Source organism: Gymnoscopelus braueri, assembly GCF_963280865.1.
Source record: "Gymnoscopelus braueri genome assembly, chromosome: 9".
Classification (NCBI taxonomy): Eukaryota; Metazoa; Chordata; class Actinopteri; order Myctophiformes; family Myctophidae; genus Gymnoscopelus; species Gymnoscopelus braueri.
The window spans coordinates 17,597,842-17,614,831 of record NC_137610.1 but is presented as its reverse complement, the minus strand read 5'-3'; the positions used below and the strand labels follow the sequence as shown (position 1 = coordinate 17,614,831).

General features: G+C 40.8%; 1 protein-coding gene across 2 annotated transcripts; it reads right to left on the bottom strand.

The window, feature by feature from the left end:
* Positions 1-808: 808 nt before the first annotated feature.
* prpf18 (PRP18 pre-mRNA processing factor 18 homolog (yeast)) lies at positions 809-11,132 on the bottom strand. Of its 2 annotated transcripts, XM_080438503.1 has the most exons (11): positions 10,954-11,132; positions 9,352-9,429; positions 9,125-9,151; positions 7,460-7,561; positions 7,235-7,348; positions 5,894-6,040; positions 5,588-5,659; positions 4,584-4,724; positions 4,412-4,483; positions 4,150-4,305; positions 809-1,581 (listed from the first exon to the last, which is right to left on the bottom strand). In XM_080438503.1, exons 1-11 carry the CDS (start codon positions 11,017-11,019, stop codon positions 1,498-1,500), a joined length of 1,059 nt encoding a protein of 352 aa, XP_080294629.1. In that variant the 5' UTR covers positions 11,020-11,132; the 3' UTR covers positions 809-1,497. The 2 variants fall into 2 exon arrangements, with proteins under 2 accessions (XP_080294629.1, XP_080294630.1); XM_080438504.1 differs by lacking the exon at positions 9,125-9,151.
* Positions 11,133-16,990: the final 5,858 nt, after the last annotated feature.

Genomic DNA, 16,990 nt, shown 5'->3' with positions numbered 1-16,990 from the left:
TTTAACTCCTGTTAGACCATAATATATCAGATTATGTTACAGAAGGCATTACATGCATTCATGTACCCTACAGATATTTGCAGCTTTTTACAGTGATAGAGTTGCTGTTCTTTGTGCGGTTGAAAGAAACGCCCCAAAGCAATGTAGAAGAGATTCGTTATGGCAGTGCCACCTAACCCTTTGTTCTCTCCAGCTGAGTTTTGACTAGTGTGACGTGTTCCAGAACTGACACACACATACAGTGACGTGGGCTGAGGCGGTGAGGAACACACTAATAACTACAAGGAGCAGATCAGGTCACCATGGTTACTGAATGTAATAAGGTCAGAGTGTCTCCATTATCATCAGCAAGGATTTCCATCAGTGGCCAGGTGGCCGTGTAGGTTCATCCATAAACGATGTTTGACATTACAGTAGAAGACGATGGATAGGCTTGTTCCTTGATCAGCTATTGTCAACTTGTACGTCTTAAACGTATTTCAGAGTTCTTATTGAGCCGCGTCACATGGTATCGCAGAGGTGAGTCTTTATTAGGAGTTGTTTTCCTACAGACACATTTTATAGTGACACCAAATGGATGAGAGGGGATATGCTATAAATAGCCTGGCTCTTCAGCGGGTGGAAGAAGGGAACACATTCTTCTGAATTTAAAATAAAATCAATAGGGGGCAAGTACAGTGAGCTCTTGGAAATGGGATTATTTCTCACGGGATCATATAAATAATCTAAAAATAACTTCGATACTCATCATAAAACAATTTGATTGCACTAAAATGGAGACAAGTACGCTGCTTTGACTAGTTCCAGCTGCTGTTGTAAAACTTTATTATTGAAATGAAAACTCAAAGACATGGTTGACATATTATTTTGACATTTCCACAAACAGAAGTCTTGGGTGTAATAAAACTTACAATCAACTTCAGCCAAGGACATCTTCCTTGAGATATTAAATCTTTTTAAAAAGGTCATGTACACCATTTTCCTGTCTCAAAAGCAAAACAACTCAGTACAAATGGGTAACTCCTTATTTTCCTTTTCCTATTTCCCTTGGGCAGTGTTTCTCAAGCAGTTGTAAACCAAAAGCAGGTTGCAATTCTGGCAAGTTCAAGGACAAAGAACAACTTCCAACGGGGAAAAACATGTTATTTAATATATTGGGTCATTGCTTTCATAGTCACAGAAGTCCTGCCCTCATGTGAAACCAGTTTAGACACATTGCCTTGACTGGTTGCAATATACATGGCTGCAACAAGTAACTGTGACTGGGGTTCTATTTTTGTCAGACATTGAAAAAGCTCCAGAGGTTATTAAAATACTTTAAGGTTGTTGTCATTACATTAATTAATTAACATCATTGTGATAATATACTGATAGAATGGGTTCACCCCTGACACACACTGGAAGAGTCATGTAAAATCTGGGTCTACCCATTTCCTCAAGTTGGGGTCTATCACTATCCTTTTGATACCTCTAAATCCTTTAACATATTCAGTGAACTTAGTTAGTGGCATTGTACTCAACACACTTTGATGGGTCAGTTGTGAAGTGTTTCTGGCAAATGGTCATTAGTCTCTTCATTCCCTGTGGAGATAAATTAAAGAAAAGACATCATTACTTCAGTTCAACTTCTATATATATTTCAAATTGGACTTAACACAGAAACATTATTTGTCAGTTTGACTCGTGCCAAGATTATGCCCAAACCCAAACACATATATCGAGACCCCCCAACATCACCGCAATTCTGCGTTGTTAGGCAATGCCCCGGATTCCGACAATGGACACGACCCGGCGTCAGCACAAAACTGGGTTGTTAAATAGTGTTTTCGTTGTGTGTGACGTCAGACATGGGGACCTAGATAGAAGATTCTACAGTATGTTGCCTTATTTTTATTTGCCTTTATTAAAATACCACAGGTACACATTGCCATTCAGTTAACCACTTAAGCTCACAATTAAACGCATCATGATGACACCGTGTGAGCTTATAGATTGGCTATTTTAGCTATACTAGAGTATGTTGCAACGGCGATCTGACCAATATGCCCTATAGTATAATGCAGATCTCTGTATGTGTCAGGCCTTTTATGGCCATATATGGAGATCCCTGATGTCATCAGTATGTGCCCATATATGGGGCTGACTGATATGTAAGACTTGTTGCTTACGAGCAATCTATTTAGCCATTTGTGGAATATAGCTGCATGCTACAATCACTGGAGATAAAGAATTATACACGGACATTTGTGCCAATGATGAGTCATTAAACCAGTGAGATCTTTTTTATTTTTGCTGCTCAGTTGTGCATTCCCTGATGCCTTCTGTTCCAAATGCCAACAGCCTGGGTGTTGTTCCGGACAGTCAGCTGTCCTTCAAGGCACACATTGCAGCGGCCACTCATTCTTGTATTAAATTCATTCTGCTCCTTATCCAGGCCTCATCCTTATCCAGTCATTACAAACTTTGACTACTGTAACTCCCTCCTTACTGGCCTCTCAGCATGCTCACTTAAGCCCCTCCAAATGATCCAGAATGCCACAGCATGCATGGTCCTCAACCAGACAAATTGTTCACGTCTCCCCCCTTTTCTGCTCCTTTCATTGGCTTCCAGCACAAGACCTACAAGGCAACCAAAGGCATGGCACCCCCATATCTTCAAGGCATGATCCAACCGTACAACCCTTCCCGCTCACTTAGATTAGTAACACAGTAATGCTGTACGAGCCTTCCCTAAAACACCCTGGACAAAGTTCCACACGTCCTAGACTCTTCTCCCTCCTGGCTCACAAACTGTAATAAACTCCCCATTACAGTCAGAAGAACTGCAGATTCTCCAATTTTCCACAAAGAGTCACTTCATCACACTGCATCTCAGCCCCTAGCACTTCACTCTCCTTGCATACCTTTTCTTGAGACTTTTTCTTTCAATTGACGCTAGTTTACTAGAGATACTGTATATCTTGGTTACTTGTTCACGTTTTGTATATTAGTTTTTCTCGAACACAACTGTTAAGAACGTTATTTAGATAACACAGATGTTAGGTTCATTGTTTACCTGGTATCCTAGTTTTGTTGAGGCACTAAATTGTTCTCTCTGCACTCCATTTATATGCCAATTTACCTTGTTTATTGACTACAGTTTGTGCTCTGCTTATTCTGATCTCTCACTTGTGATCTCTCACAGCGTCTACTAAATTCAAAATCGGATTAGCTATATTTTCTGTCTGATTATTGACTGGACTATGGATTCTTTATTGATATATCCTGACGAGTTATAGGATTATTTTTGTTTGTTTGGACTGACTTTTTCCCCCAGAGTGAGTGAGTGGAGACGCAAATCGACTTTTTGGCACTATGGTTTGTCTGTGGGATTTACTGAAAAAGATTTACTGAAAAAGATTTATAAAAAACGATATCCTCATTTGTCACTTTATTTTCTTTTTTTTAAACTAATTTAACCCTAGCATCCATATTCTGGGGGGAACATTAGCCAAAAATATGAGATCCACAAGAGTTTGTAGATTGGCAATTTTTGGCAAAGAGATTTATAGGTGTAGATGGAAAAAAGCGATCCAAGTACACAGGCCAACTCAGGTCTATTTTCCAAAGTCTAGAGGGTGTAAGTGGTTAAAATTCAATTCAATATAGTTAATCAGAATCTCCAGGAGATGGAACCGTCGCTTCAGCATAACAACCCTGGCAATGTCGGGCGAGCTAATAACGCAGCACAAAGTGCTAAGTTTTTTCCTCGTTACAAATAATACAATCTGTTTTTATTTATAGACTAGAGAGAACAATTATCAAATTGCGAATTGTAAAGTTATTTCCTTAAGACTACAGTAGAAAATCCTGAGTGTCAACTCTTAAGGCCTTTGCAGACAGGGTGCGATTTTCCGCACGGAAAAAACGGACAATATCATTTTTTTAAATGAACACATGGTTCTCAATGACCTTATGCACACCCCGTGTGGCGATGCGATGCGGCGATGCGTATTTTTTTCAATCGAACCCAGTTCGATTCGTGTGTCTTTTCGCATGCGGTAAAAACTGATTGACTAATCGCACCCTGTGTGCAAAGGCCTTTACTCGCTACCTCTTAACGCTGATGTTTGTGTATCTAGTTGTTTAGGGATCATCTTGGGTTCTCACCTGAATGTATTTTCTCTGTGTCTCATCGTTCAGGACATGTGCCACGTGTTTGGAAAAGATCTTCTCTCGCCCTGTACGAGCATGGATACCCACCATGGTCACACCGATGGGCCAAGGAGCATTACCGATGGCCATCTGCAGATATGCATCATTTGCCTGGGAAGGAATATGTGTACGGTATATATCAATTTCATGAGCCCAAAGACATGTGAAACTTCAATTCAAGGACAAAATCTTTTACGAGTAGTTAGAAATGACTTACCTTGACATATTCTCTTTCCAACATGAATTTGATGATATCAGTGATTGACTCTTTGATGTCAGCTGGTAAACTCTGGAAAAGAACAAAGTAAAACATAAAATACGAGCAAAATAATATACTAACTAAATCATAAGCCTTTAACCAATTCTACTGATTGTTAAAAAATGGTTACCTTCTTTCTCAGCTTCCTGAAGAGGGGTTTGAGATAGGTCTCAGTTTGTGAGTGAGTGGCACTCTGCAGCTTGCCCTGGACACTGCGCTTCACATGGTCCTTTCGGCTGTTCAGATCTTTGGCCCAAACACCCAGGAGAAACTACAACACGAGTTGGAATGGAATACAGAGGAATATGATAACAAACAAGTGAATGAAAATTATAAACTTATATATATATAATAAAGTAAATTAACAAGTGAATAAAGATGAATTGTTCTGCTGGCTAAATGCCTCTCCCAAAGACAACCAATAGTACTACACATCTATTATCAAACTGCTCGCTCTAGTTTAAAAGGCAGTGAATTGACCCTATATGGTGTTACCTTTCCTTGGTGCACGTAGACCTATGTCCCTTACCTGTTACACTGGTCTAGTGAACTTTAACTTAACAACTCATTGAGTGCCATTAACGTGTTTTACCGCTATGGCGCAACGTGCCAATGACGTGTTTTTGAAAAAATAGATATAAAAAAAATATATATATATATATATTTTTTTTAAACATGTTCAGAACCCAAGATATCATTATCTGAAGATTTGCAGCCCCATCCACTCCTTGTTTAACTTATAACTGAATAAAGGCTGTATCTCGCTTCCTAAGCACTTTTTTTTTACTTTGAAAACATCTCTGGCACTGGGACAACATAGCCAGAAATAATTCTGGCACTCAGTGAGTTAGGAACACTGCACCTGCTGCTAACTTTGAATCTTGCCTCATGGCGGCATGTGTACACATCTGCATTTGATGCTAATTTTCTAAACATCATGTACATACCTCCTACTATATGCTATCTGTATATATCATTTATTTATTATTTTACCTGTTTCTATCCCGTTTGTCTTTTCTATCTATATCCACTCCCTTCTCACGAAAAACTACAAAATGATGGGAGTGCGATTCTTCACGCCTGTAAAGCTGTGATTTGACAATAAAGTTGATTCTGTTGCATTCCCAGTCTTACCCTCAAAACTTGGAAAATGATATCCTGGTCACGATTGTCATCTCCTGTGCCCAGGCAGGTTTTCCCAATAGCCTATAGGACATTCAGAAAATAAGTTGAAATTGGAAACTAACGTAACCTTTTTCCAACATTAACGTATTAAAATGTAGTTAGACAGGTGGATTGATTCATGATTCCTAGATTTTACAATTAACAAATAAATCAACAGTTAGATTAGGAGATGGAATTTAACACACACAGACCCCATGGCTAGTCAAAATCGCGCCCCCCCCCCCCACCCACACACACACACAAACTGCACTCTACCTCCAGTTGTTCTATGGTTGTATTCTCCTCATGAACTTTGAGGTCAAACTGTGTGTCTATTTCTCCTGGCTCTGTTCCCCCCACGATCTCATTCAGGTACTGCAGATCAATCTTGTCCATGGCTGCCTTCAGGTCGTTCCTCAATCCCTGGTACCAAAGGACAGCAGAAAATATCAACATACCAGTGGCTTCAAAAGGAAATTGTGTCTGAGAAAGATACAGATGGTTTACTAAACTACCAGATTTATGTACAGGCACAGTGCAATTTGTTCTATTTGTGCTTGCAATCTGTGAAATTAACATCTGATTTACGACGATGTCATGTGTGTTTCCGGTTTAAATCTGAAGCGAAGGGAAACTGAACCGGAAACACGTATACCACCTTTTGGATGGTGGCCATCACACAGCTTAAGAATGAAAATAAAAGCTACATTTAGTGATGCTGAAATGCTAATATTGATTAATGAATAACAGAATGCAGACATATCTTGGGAGTGATGCAAATCCAACTGAGAGAAATAGAAATAGGTAACTATACAGTAGTTCACAAAGGAAACATGTCCTGATGGCATAAAAAGAGATGACAGGACATTAAAGACAAATAAAGGGAAAGGTTGCTTATAATAAGATACAATGGTGGTGAATCACTACTGACCCAGAAGGTGTACATGGTATTGATACTGCTGATATCTCCCTAGAATCCAGAACATGGTCTCAACTCTTGTGTTTTCTGCCTCAACAATCCAGATGCCAGATAATGTATTTGCAAAGAGCTTGAATATTGCCAGGATGGCATGGGAACGTTGTGTGGGAGGTTAAAGGTAACCTTAGATTTCTTCCTATAGGGTAATTACTATGCAATTGCTAAAAATGCTATACATTGATTTACTGCTCGAGTTGAAATGGTGTTAATAAATTATCTCGTCTTTGAGCCTACAGTCGTCTCATTCTTGCTGCATTTACTGCTGCCATCCCCACCCCAACTTTCCTTAAATATACATTAACATATTAATTTGCATCTACTAATTAGAGCTAGAGAATTTCCCGGAACAAAACTGCTGTTCAAATTGCGTGAACGTTAGTAAATCCAGTGAACCACCCTTTGCACAATCCTATGCATATAAGGAGAGAAACACTTTGTGATGATAGGAAAGGTGCAATTCAGATCACAACACAAGCAAACAGCACTTCCAGGCTCAGTTGACCTCAGGATAAAAGACACATTTCTAGAATGTATTTCTAAAATGTATTTCACTGTGAAATTTCGGTATGAAACAAGAAATGGCTAAGCCCTAATTCAAAAAGAGCACACCTTGCAGTACAGCTTAGTATAATTCATACCTTGTTAACTTCTGGGGCCAGAATCTCAATCTTCCGGAGTCTTTGGAAGGCTTCGTAGTCCGACTCTCCAAAAAAACGGACCGGCTCCCCTCGCTCCCTCAGCCGTCGGATTACCTTCACGACCACAGCAATGGATTATGGGTTCCATATTTTATATTATGTAGTTTGGTGATAAACAGAGGAACTGGTGTAATCGGAAGTTATTCATCTCATATGGTGACTCACCTCCTGCCGTGACAACGACATAGGCAACTTCTCTTCTGTAAGCTCCAACTCCAACCCTGGATTAGATGTGGTGGGTGGCTCAATTTCCTCCTCCTTATCAGTCTTCAAAACAAAATGGATGAAACGGAAACATACCGCAGTTAGGGCTCAACTCTGGCTACACTGCATAGAGAATGCCACAATTTCACCAGAGGATTGCCATTTAAACAAATGATATCACTTTCCACAGATAAAATAAACGGGTGTATTTGTGAAAGTGTGTCGCATTTCATGGAGAGATTACACATGGAGACTTGAGAAGGGTTTAAGACACTCCTAAACCACTGGTCTGTACACATTAATGTGCCCATTTACTCACCTGTGATGTTTCTATAAAAGCAAGCAGTCTCACAACTTACCAAAGAGACCAAACATCCACATTTTCTTAATATCCATATTGTGGCATTGTATAGCTGTCAGAAAAGAAAACAGGACTACCAGTATCTTAACCAGATACTGGAAACAGATGTGTTCAGTACAGTATCAAAAACTCCAATAAGGGCATTTCAAATGTGCTTTCAAATGTGCTGCTAGAGCATGCTATCAACGGCACATGCATCTCAGCCCACTTAGATTGTGGTTTGGAGGACACAATCTAAAACTCAAACAAAAACACAAAACCTTGTCATAAAAAGCCTTCCAAATGCACAAAAGACCTTGCTAAAATAAATACGCTGCATTTGTAAAAAGAGCGTAGCTTCATACTTTTGACACAGAAATGTAGTTTTTCCCCAAGAGCCATTGTTGCGAGGCAATGCAAAACCAGTGACATGAAACCAAGGGAAAACTAAAAGTTGGCACAGCTATGAAAGCTGCTTCCACATGTGCAACATAAGAAGCACAACTCGATAACCATGTTTTTAATAGCAAACATACTGAAATTCATTGTCTCATGCTGAAATCCACACTCTGGCTGTGTCCCATTTGATTTTTGTATGGTTTCCTTTCCTTGCCCCGTTGCCTTCTGACAAGAACTATTAGAAATGGCAAGCAAACCTGGGTCAAACAGTATTCAATCACAGATCATTCTTAGTGAGTGTTCCAACCACCATGAAGTACCAGAGGGTATTCACCAGATTTGGATCATTCAGATATATTTTCACTTAAATGTTTACATAAGACATTGATAGTATAATATTTCTGGCACCAACTAGCCTATACTGCCCTGTTGTCCGCTGTGTTTGTGTGCGCGCACGCACGCACGCGCGCACGCACGCACGCACAGGATACCGTACATTTGTGCAACTACAAGCAAGATAAGAAAAACATAAAAGTATTATAGCAAATACGATTTGACCCAGGTTTCAAATAGTTTTGAAACATACATAATATAAATGTATACGACGTACATGGCAAAAATTCACCGCCTGATAGCCACCAATACTAATTTGCAGGATCCAGGGCATTAACAACAATTTGTTGCCATGATGACAAACATTAGAACTTTAACTAGTGAATAATAGCAAAGTTTCCAACATGTTAATATTTATGTGCACATCATAGCCAGTCTTTGGATGACCATCGAGAAAGTGCCAACCAAGGAAGGGAAAGCTTTTGGAACACAGTCCATTTGATGGTCCTGCTGTCATGCATCCTGTCAACTATCTTTACTGTACCATCCCATACCTGTCTCTCAGAAGTCTCTTTCTGAACCTACAGATGCAGGCAGAAGATACAGGTTGGGGAGAAACAGCACAGTCAACACAGACACAAAAACTTATTTACACCTCCTGATCAACCCCAGAGCTGTTTTACTAGGCAAATATGCACAACACTAGGCTTAGAGTGTGGCATAGGAGTGCACATACATTTGATTGAGTTATGTAGGATGTTTGTGGATGTTTCTTCATTACCTTATATCCACATCTTTTGTAATAATCCTCTTCCTCTTTGCGTGCCAAGTCAGCCCTTTTGAAGTATTTCTTTGTATCCTGAAAAAGATGTTAGTAGCTTTTATTTCACTTGAAGCCAAGTACACGTGGTTACATAGGCTTAATTTGCAATCATTTTGGGTAGTTCATGGAATAAATGTGAGTACACACACAGTACACTGTAGATTTAAAGGGGGTGTAAGTGATATGTTTTATTAAAGTGTTAAATAGCTCTATATGAGAGAACTAATACAGGATAAGCTAGCAAAATTGGAAGTGATGAAACAAAACAATAAGCAGATATTTTTTTCATTGGAACACTATAAAATTGAAGCTGATAAATGGGCTCTCTCCCCTGATTGGAACCAGGTCAGGACACATTTTGCATACAGTATGTGCAAATGTACAGTGACAAAAAATACCCCAAAGGGGACCATATTATTATTATTATAGCAATCGTTACTTTTACGTTACAGTTTAACAAAAAACAAAAAATTAACAAAATAAATAGCACTTACAGCACCTTTAAAGGCCAGTCCTATCACATAAATGTTAGATGAACTATTCTGAACAGCCGTGTATCCCCCCCACGGCCTCCAGATGGCGCTGTGGATTGATTTACTTGAGATAAAATGAAGCAATAGTAAATGTTGCTTCAAAAAAAGTAAATAACTCACTCAACAACGCCACCGCGAGGTAGTATCTATATAGTATCTATAATGTGTTGTGTTTCAGTCTTTATGTAGAAGAAAACTCATAAAAGGCCATTTAAACTGTTCCATTGTCTGTCTCTTGTTTCTCTAGACGTGTGTACTGCAGTGGTGTAAAGTAACTAAGTAGTAAGTACATTCACTTAGTACTGTACTTAAGTACACTTTTGAGGTATTTTTACTTCACTGGAGTATTTCCAATGTTCAGTACTTTTACTTCTACTCCACTACATCTAAGAGACAAATATTGTACTTTTACTCCACTACTAGTTACTTCACAGATTTTGATTATTATTACAAAACATGCATTAACCACTTCAGCCCTATATACATTTCGGCCATTTGAAAATAGCCCATTTACAAGTGTAGTTGTAGATCAGCTATTTTCAAATGATTTTTTTTATACATTGTAAAACTTGTGAAATGGGACATTCTGCATAATGAGTAGGCCTACTTCCTACTTTTGGTACTGGTACATTTTGATACCAATACTTTTGTACTTTTCCTCAAGTACATTTTTAATTCCGGACTTGAGTGTTTCTACATTATATAGAAATGCGAGTACTTTTTCAACTACTGTAAATACCTCACAACAACGCCACCTCGAGGCCGCGGGACTAGTATCAAATATCTCAGGCCCATAGCGTGAGAACTCCTTCTACACTATGGACCGAGAGCTAGTATCTATAATGCGCTGTGTTTCAGTCCTCCTTATGTAGAAGAAAACCCATAAAAGCCATTTCAATCGTTCCAGTGTGTGTGTGTCTGTTTCTCTAGCAGTGTGTACTGTACTGTGTGAATCCACTAGAAAAAGCTAAAACTTGGTTAGCTAGCCTAAGCTAACCAAAACAATCATCTTTTTTCGAGCACTCACGTCAATAAGATCTCTGTCCTCGATGAGCTTTCTCTTCCTCGCGATCTCAGCCTTCAGTAAGTCCATTTCAACAACAGTCTTCGGGCTGTTATTTGATCTCAATAAACCTCAGACTTAAACATATACAACAAACAACCCACAAGATTGTAAGGGTTAGTGAGACGAGCCTGGCATGCTAGGCTACCAAACAACAAGATAGTGTTGCCAGGTTTTGTGAAAGATATAAGCAACCGGTCTATGAAAACAAGCCCAAAAGAAGCAACTTATTAGGTCACATATTAAGCGCTTTAAACCTATTATGCATCTACAAGCTCACAACGCGTCAGCTTGTAGATCTGCTATTTTCAAAAGACACTCGCAATAAAATGAGTAATATTTGGAATCTGTTTTTGAAACATTCGAACAACACAAATGCTCCCTGGCTGCACAAAACATTTTCATGAAAATATTTGAGAACTACTGGTTTCAATAATAATTTAATTAATATGGAAGCAAGCCTAAATAAGCAACTACACTTTAGAAACAAGCCCAAAAAACGCAACCCGCAAACTACCAATATTTACAAGCAACTTGTACTCGATTGATTGATTGATTGATGTACTTTATTTAGTAAGACATGTGAACAGTACATGACAGTACATAACAGTACATGGAAGTACAAATTCACAATACAAGGTCTACTAAACTGGAAATCTCATTAAGCACTGAGCTTGTTTAAGAGAACCCCATGCACACAAATCATGATGACATATAAGAGACAGACAGATATACACACTACTATACAGAATGTCATACAATCAGTTTACAGGTTTGGTATGAAAAGTGAAAAATATGTACAAAAGAAGAAAGAGAGAGGGGGGAGGTAGGGGGGTAGGTTAGGTTAGGACATGGGGTAGGTTAGGACTTGGACAGGGGCCATTTGAATTGCAGCCTCCTGAAGGTGTATCTTTAGGGCAGTTTTGAAAGTGACTAGGGTTTTACACTCCTTTACTCCTTTTGGTAGGGCATTCCACATTTTTGATGAATAGCATGAGAACGAGTCCATTCCCTTTGTTGAGCCAAATCTGGGTTGAACATGATTTGTGGAGCTGCCTCTGGTGTTATGATCATGGACTTCATTAACATTTTGGAAGTATTTTGACAAATACAGGGGGATCCCAATGTTGTGTATCTTGAAGACCAGGCCCATAGCAAGTTGCTGTACTCTGCCCTCAACCCTAAGCCATCCAATCCTAGCAAAATGAGCAGGGGTTAGATGGGTTTTGTGATTGAGACCAAGAAGTAGCCTTACAAGTTTGTTTTGAGATGTTTGGAGCCTTGTTTTTAAGGCCTTGGAGGAGTTGTGATACCATGAAGTGCATGCATAATCATAATGACCTTGTATGAGTCATTGATCAATGTATCCTCTCCATTGATCAAATGATCAAATCGTTTGGTGTTGGCTTGCACATGATTCACCTCAATGTGAATTCCCTTGTAGGAAACAAGCTAACACAAATCAGGCAGATGTTTTATGATGGTAAGGTTGACATTTTAACTTTCTCTGAAACTAAACTTGATCATACGATAGAGGACTCTGAGATTGAAATTGAAAACTACAAACTTTTCAGAAATGATAGGAGCATTAATGGGAGAAACGGAGGTGGTGTATGCATGTATGTACATATTGACAATGAGTGCATCCTTCGCGAAGACCTGAAGGATGCAGCCATTGAAGCTGTGTGGGTCGAGATCATTTTTAAAAATGCCAAGCCTGTGCTAGTCGGTACCATATACAGACCTCCTAACCAGACTGATTTCTATGAAAGACTTGAGGAGTGTTTAGCTAAGGTGGAGTGTGCGGAGACGATACTTCTTGGTGACTTTAACACAGACATGCTCCGTAAGGAAGCGTCAGTGTATAAGTCATTCAAGGGGTTTTGTCATCGGCACTCACTCCACCAGCTAATCACCCAGCCCACAAGGCTGTGTGTTTCCACTCAAACTACCATAGATCTCATTCTAGCAACGGACAAGGACAAAATCCTCAATAGTGGTGTTTCTACCTGTGGCATATCTGATCATAACATGATCTTCTGCACCAGAAAGAAACGTAAACCTAAGAACGGTTACCACAAATCAGTCACGATCAGAGACCTCAAAAACTATAAGAGTGAGGACTTAGATCGCAGGCTAGAGGAACTGGACTGGTCCGACGTACTAAACAGCACACAGGTAGACGAATCTTGGCTTGGTTTCAAAACCAAATTCATTCAAATTTTGGACAGTGTGGCTCCCATGAAAACCATCAGGGTCAAATCCCGCCCGGTACCATGGATGAATTCGGACATCCTTACTGCCATGAAGGTCAGAAACAAAAAGTGTTCTGAGCTTCATAAAGGTAGGATCAAACTCGCCAGGTGTTTTAACAAAGGTCTCGAATCCCACGTAGCTAAACTTGTAAAAGAAAGAAACAAGCTAAGAAACAAGGTTAATCGCATGCTCGAATTAGCAGAAAAAAGCTTCCTCGATGACAAAATTGAGGAAAATAAAAGCAAACCACGAGAGCTTTGGAAGCTATTCAACAACCTACTAGGCTGCAGCAAGAAATTGAAAACCAGGTTTACAAACATAAGCCTCAAGGTGAATGACACTCTCATCACATCCAAACATGAAGTGAGTAAAATCCTCAACATATTCTTCACGACCATAACCTCAGATTTGGTTGAAAAACTTCCCCCTCACTCTGGGTGCTATGGTGAAGAGCATGTTGACTCATTTTACAAAAAACAGGGTGTACGGAAAGATGATTTTAAACTCTCCCCTGTGAAAACAGAAGAGGTGTTTAAAAAATTGAGTGCTCTTCATCAACACAAAGCCACAGGCCTCGACAATATCCCCGCCAAATTTCTAAAAGACTCGGCCGCCTCCATTGCTCCAATCATTACCCACATAATAAACCTCTCCATCATACAGGGACGGGTCCCTAACGATTTCAAAAAAGCAAGGGTGACCCCTCTGTACAAAAAAGGAAACAAATTAGACCCTGGCAACTACCGCCCTATTTCTATTCTTAGCTCCATCTCGAAAGTCATGGAAAAAATAGTCTATGAACAGGTCGATAAGTATCTTGCCGAAAAAAATCTAATTTACAAATTCCAATCTGGTTTCAGAACAAACCACTCCACTGACACATGCCTTCTCTATTTGAACGACTCTATCAAACAAGATGTCGACAAGGGCAAATATTGCGGCATGGTCATGCTGGACCTCCAGAAGGCCTTTGACACCGTCAATCACCCAATTATGATCAATAAGCTCAAAGCAATAGCTTTTGATGATACGTCAGTGAACTGGATGAGATCCTACCTGGAAGGGAGGGAGCAAGTGGTGGAAGTAAACGGCACCCAGTCCCCCCCCCTCCCTGTGACTTGTGGTGTCCCACAAGGAAGTATACTAGGACCTTTACTGTTCCTGATATATGTGAATGACATGTCATCGGCCTGCGACTGCAAGCTGTTCCTGTTCGCAGATGACTCGGCCCTGCTAGTCTCGGACAGGGACAGGCTGCAGGTTGAGAAAACTCTCAGCTCCGAACTCAACAAGATCTGCATCTGGCTCTCTGACAACAAACTTTCATTACACCTGGGTAAAACTGAATCCATCCTCTTTGGGTCCAGTCCTAACCTTAGCAAGGCAGAGAGTTTCACGATCAAAGTGGGTGATGATGTCATCAAAAGAAAGGATGAAATTACCTACCTGGGCTCCATCTTGGAGGCAAACCTCTCTGGTAACAAAAACGCCGAAAAAGTGATCAAAAATGTCAACCGAACAACACGCTATTTGTGGAGGATTGATCGCCTAGTCAGTAAGAATACTCTGAAGATTCTTGCAGGGGCCCTCATTCAAGGTCATTATGATTATGCATGCACTTCATGGTATCACAACACCTCCAAGGCCTTAAAAACAAGGCTCCAAACATCCCAAAACAAACTTGTAAGGCTACTTCTTGGCCTCAATCACAGAACCCATCTAACCCCTGCTCATTTTGCTAGGATTGGATGGCTTAGGGTTGAGGACAGAGTACAGCAACTTGCTATGGGCCTGGTCTTCAAGATACACCACAACATTGGGATCCCCCTGTATTTGTCAAAATACTTCAAAAATGTTAATGAAGTCCATGATCATAACACCAGAGGCAGCTCCACTGATCATGTTCAACCCAGATTTGGCTCAACTAAGGGTATGAACTCGTTCTCATGCTATTCATCAAAAATGTGGAATGCCCTACCAAAAGGAGTAAAGGAGTGTAAAACCCTACTCACTTTCAAAACTGCCCTAAAGATACACCTTCAGGAGGCTGCAATTCGAAAATGGCCCCTGTCTAAGTCTTAACCTACCCCTCCCTACCCCCCCCCCCCCTCCTTCATTTTCCTCTTTTGTATATATATATATATATATATATATATATATATATATTTTTTCTCTCGTCATACCAGTAACCTGAAAGCTGATTGTATGACATTCTGTATAGTAGTGTGTATATCTGCCTGCCTCTTATATTTCATCATGATTTGTGTGCATGGGGTTCTCATCTTAAACAAGCGTAATGCTTAATGAGGGTTTCCAGTTTAGTAGACCTTGTATTGTGAATTTGTACTTCCATGTACTGTTATGTACTGTCATGTACTATTCTCATGTCTTTCTAAATAAACTACATCAATCAATCAATCAATGAGGGCCCCTGCAAGAATCTTCAGAGTATTCTTACTGACTAGACGATCAATCCTCCACAAATAGCGTGTTGTTTGGTTGACCTTTTTGATCGCTCTTTCTGCGTTTTTGTTACCGGAGAGGTTTGCCTCCAAGATGGAACCCAGGTAGGTAATTTCCTCCTTTCTTGTGATAACATCATCACCCACTTTGATCGTGAAACTCTCAGCCTTGCTAAGGTTAGGACTGGACTGGAAAGATGCAAGACAAACTCAGCAATGGCGACATCAGGAGCACATGGCAGGCGGTACACACCTTGACAGACTGCAAAACAAGAACCAGAAGCGAGGTGAACCCGCCTGCCTGCCTCCCCAACGAACTGAACACTTTCTACGGCCGGTTTGAGATCAGCTCCAACCGCGGCAGCCAAGCGGGGCCATCAGCAGCACCAGCAGAGGACAACCCTCTAACCATCTCGGAGAGAGAAGTGCGTACAGCCTTCACACGGGTCAACATCCACAAGGCAGCCGGACCTGATGGGATTCCAGGCCGGGTCCTTAAGACATGTGCAGACCAGCTGGCGGGTGTCTTCGCTGACATCTTTAACCTCTCCCTCTCCCTGGCTGTGGTCCCTGCAGGGTTCAAAATGTCAACCATTGTGCCCATTCCCAAAAAGGCCAAAGTGACATGCCTGAACGACTGGAGACCTGTTGCTCTCACCCCGATCGTCAGCAAGTGTTTCGAGAAACTGGTGAGGGAATACATCAGCTCCACGCTACCTGCCTCGCTGGATCCGTGGCAGTATGCATACCGCAAAAACAGATCCACCGACGACGCTATTGCCATGGCTCTCCACACCGTCCTCTCGCACATGGACAACAAGCTGCTGAAGGACAAATATGTACGTATGCTGTTCGTGGACTACAGCTCAGCATTCAACACCATTGTCCCAGCAATACTTGACAAAAAGCTCAGAGACCTAGGGCTACACCCAAGCATGTGCGACTGGATACAGGACTTCTTGTCCAACCGACATCAGGTGGTGAGAATGGGCAGCATCACATCCGACCCCCTGACCCTCAACACCGGAGCACCCCAGGGATGCGTGCTGAGCCCCCTCCTCTACTCCCTGTACACGTATGACTGCATAGCCACACATGTCTCCAACACCATCATAAAGTACGCGGACGACACGACAGTGATAGGCCGAATCGTCAACAACGACGAGTCTGACTACAGAGAGGAGATCAAATCACTAGCACGCTGGTGCCGGGAGAACAACCTCTCTCTTAACGTCGACAAGACCAAAGAACTGATCGTGGACTTCAGGAGGCCGCGGAGAGAC

Coding starts and splice junctions, on each gene's coding strand:
- prpf18 (XM_080438503.1), bottom strand. CDS start 11,019: ATGGACTTACTGAAGGCTGAGATCGCGAGGAAGAGAAAGCTCATCGAG. Junction 7,349..7,459: donor TGTCGTTGTCACGGCAGGAG/GTGAGTCACCAT, acceptor GTGGTCGTGAAG/GTAATCCGACGGCTGAGGGA. Junction 1,582..4,149: donor CACAGAGAAAATACATTCAG/GTGAGAACCCAA, acceptor TTATCTCCACAG/GGAATGAAGAGACTAATGAC.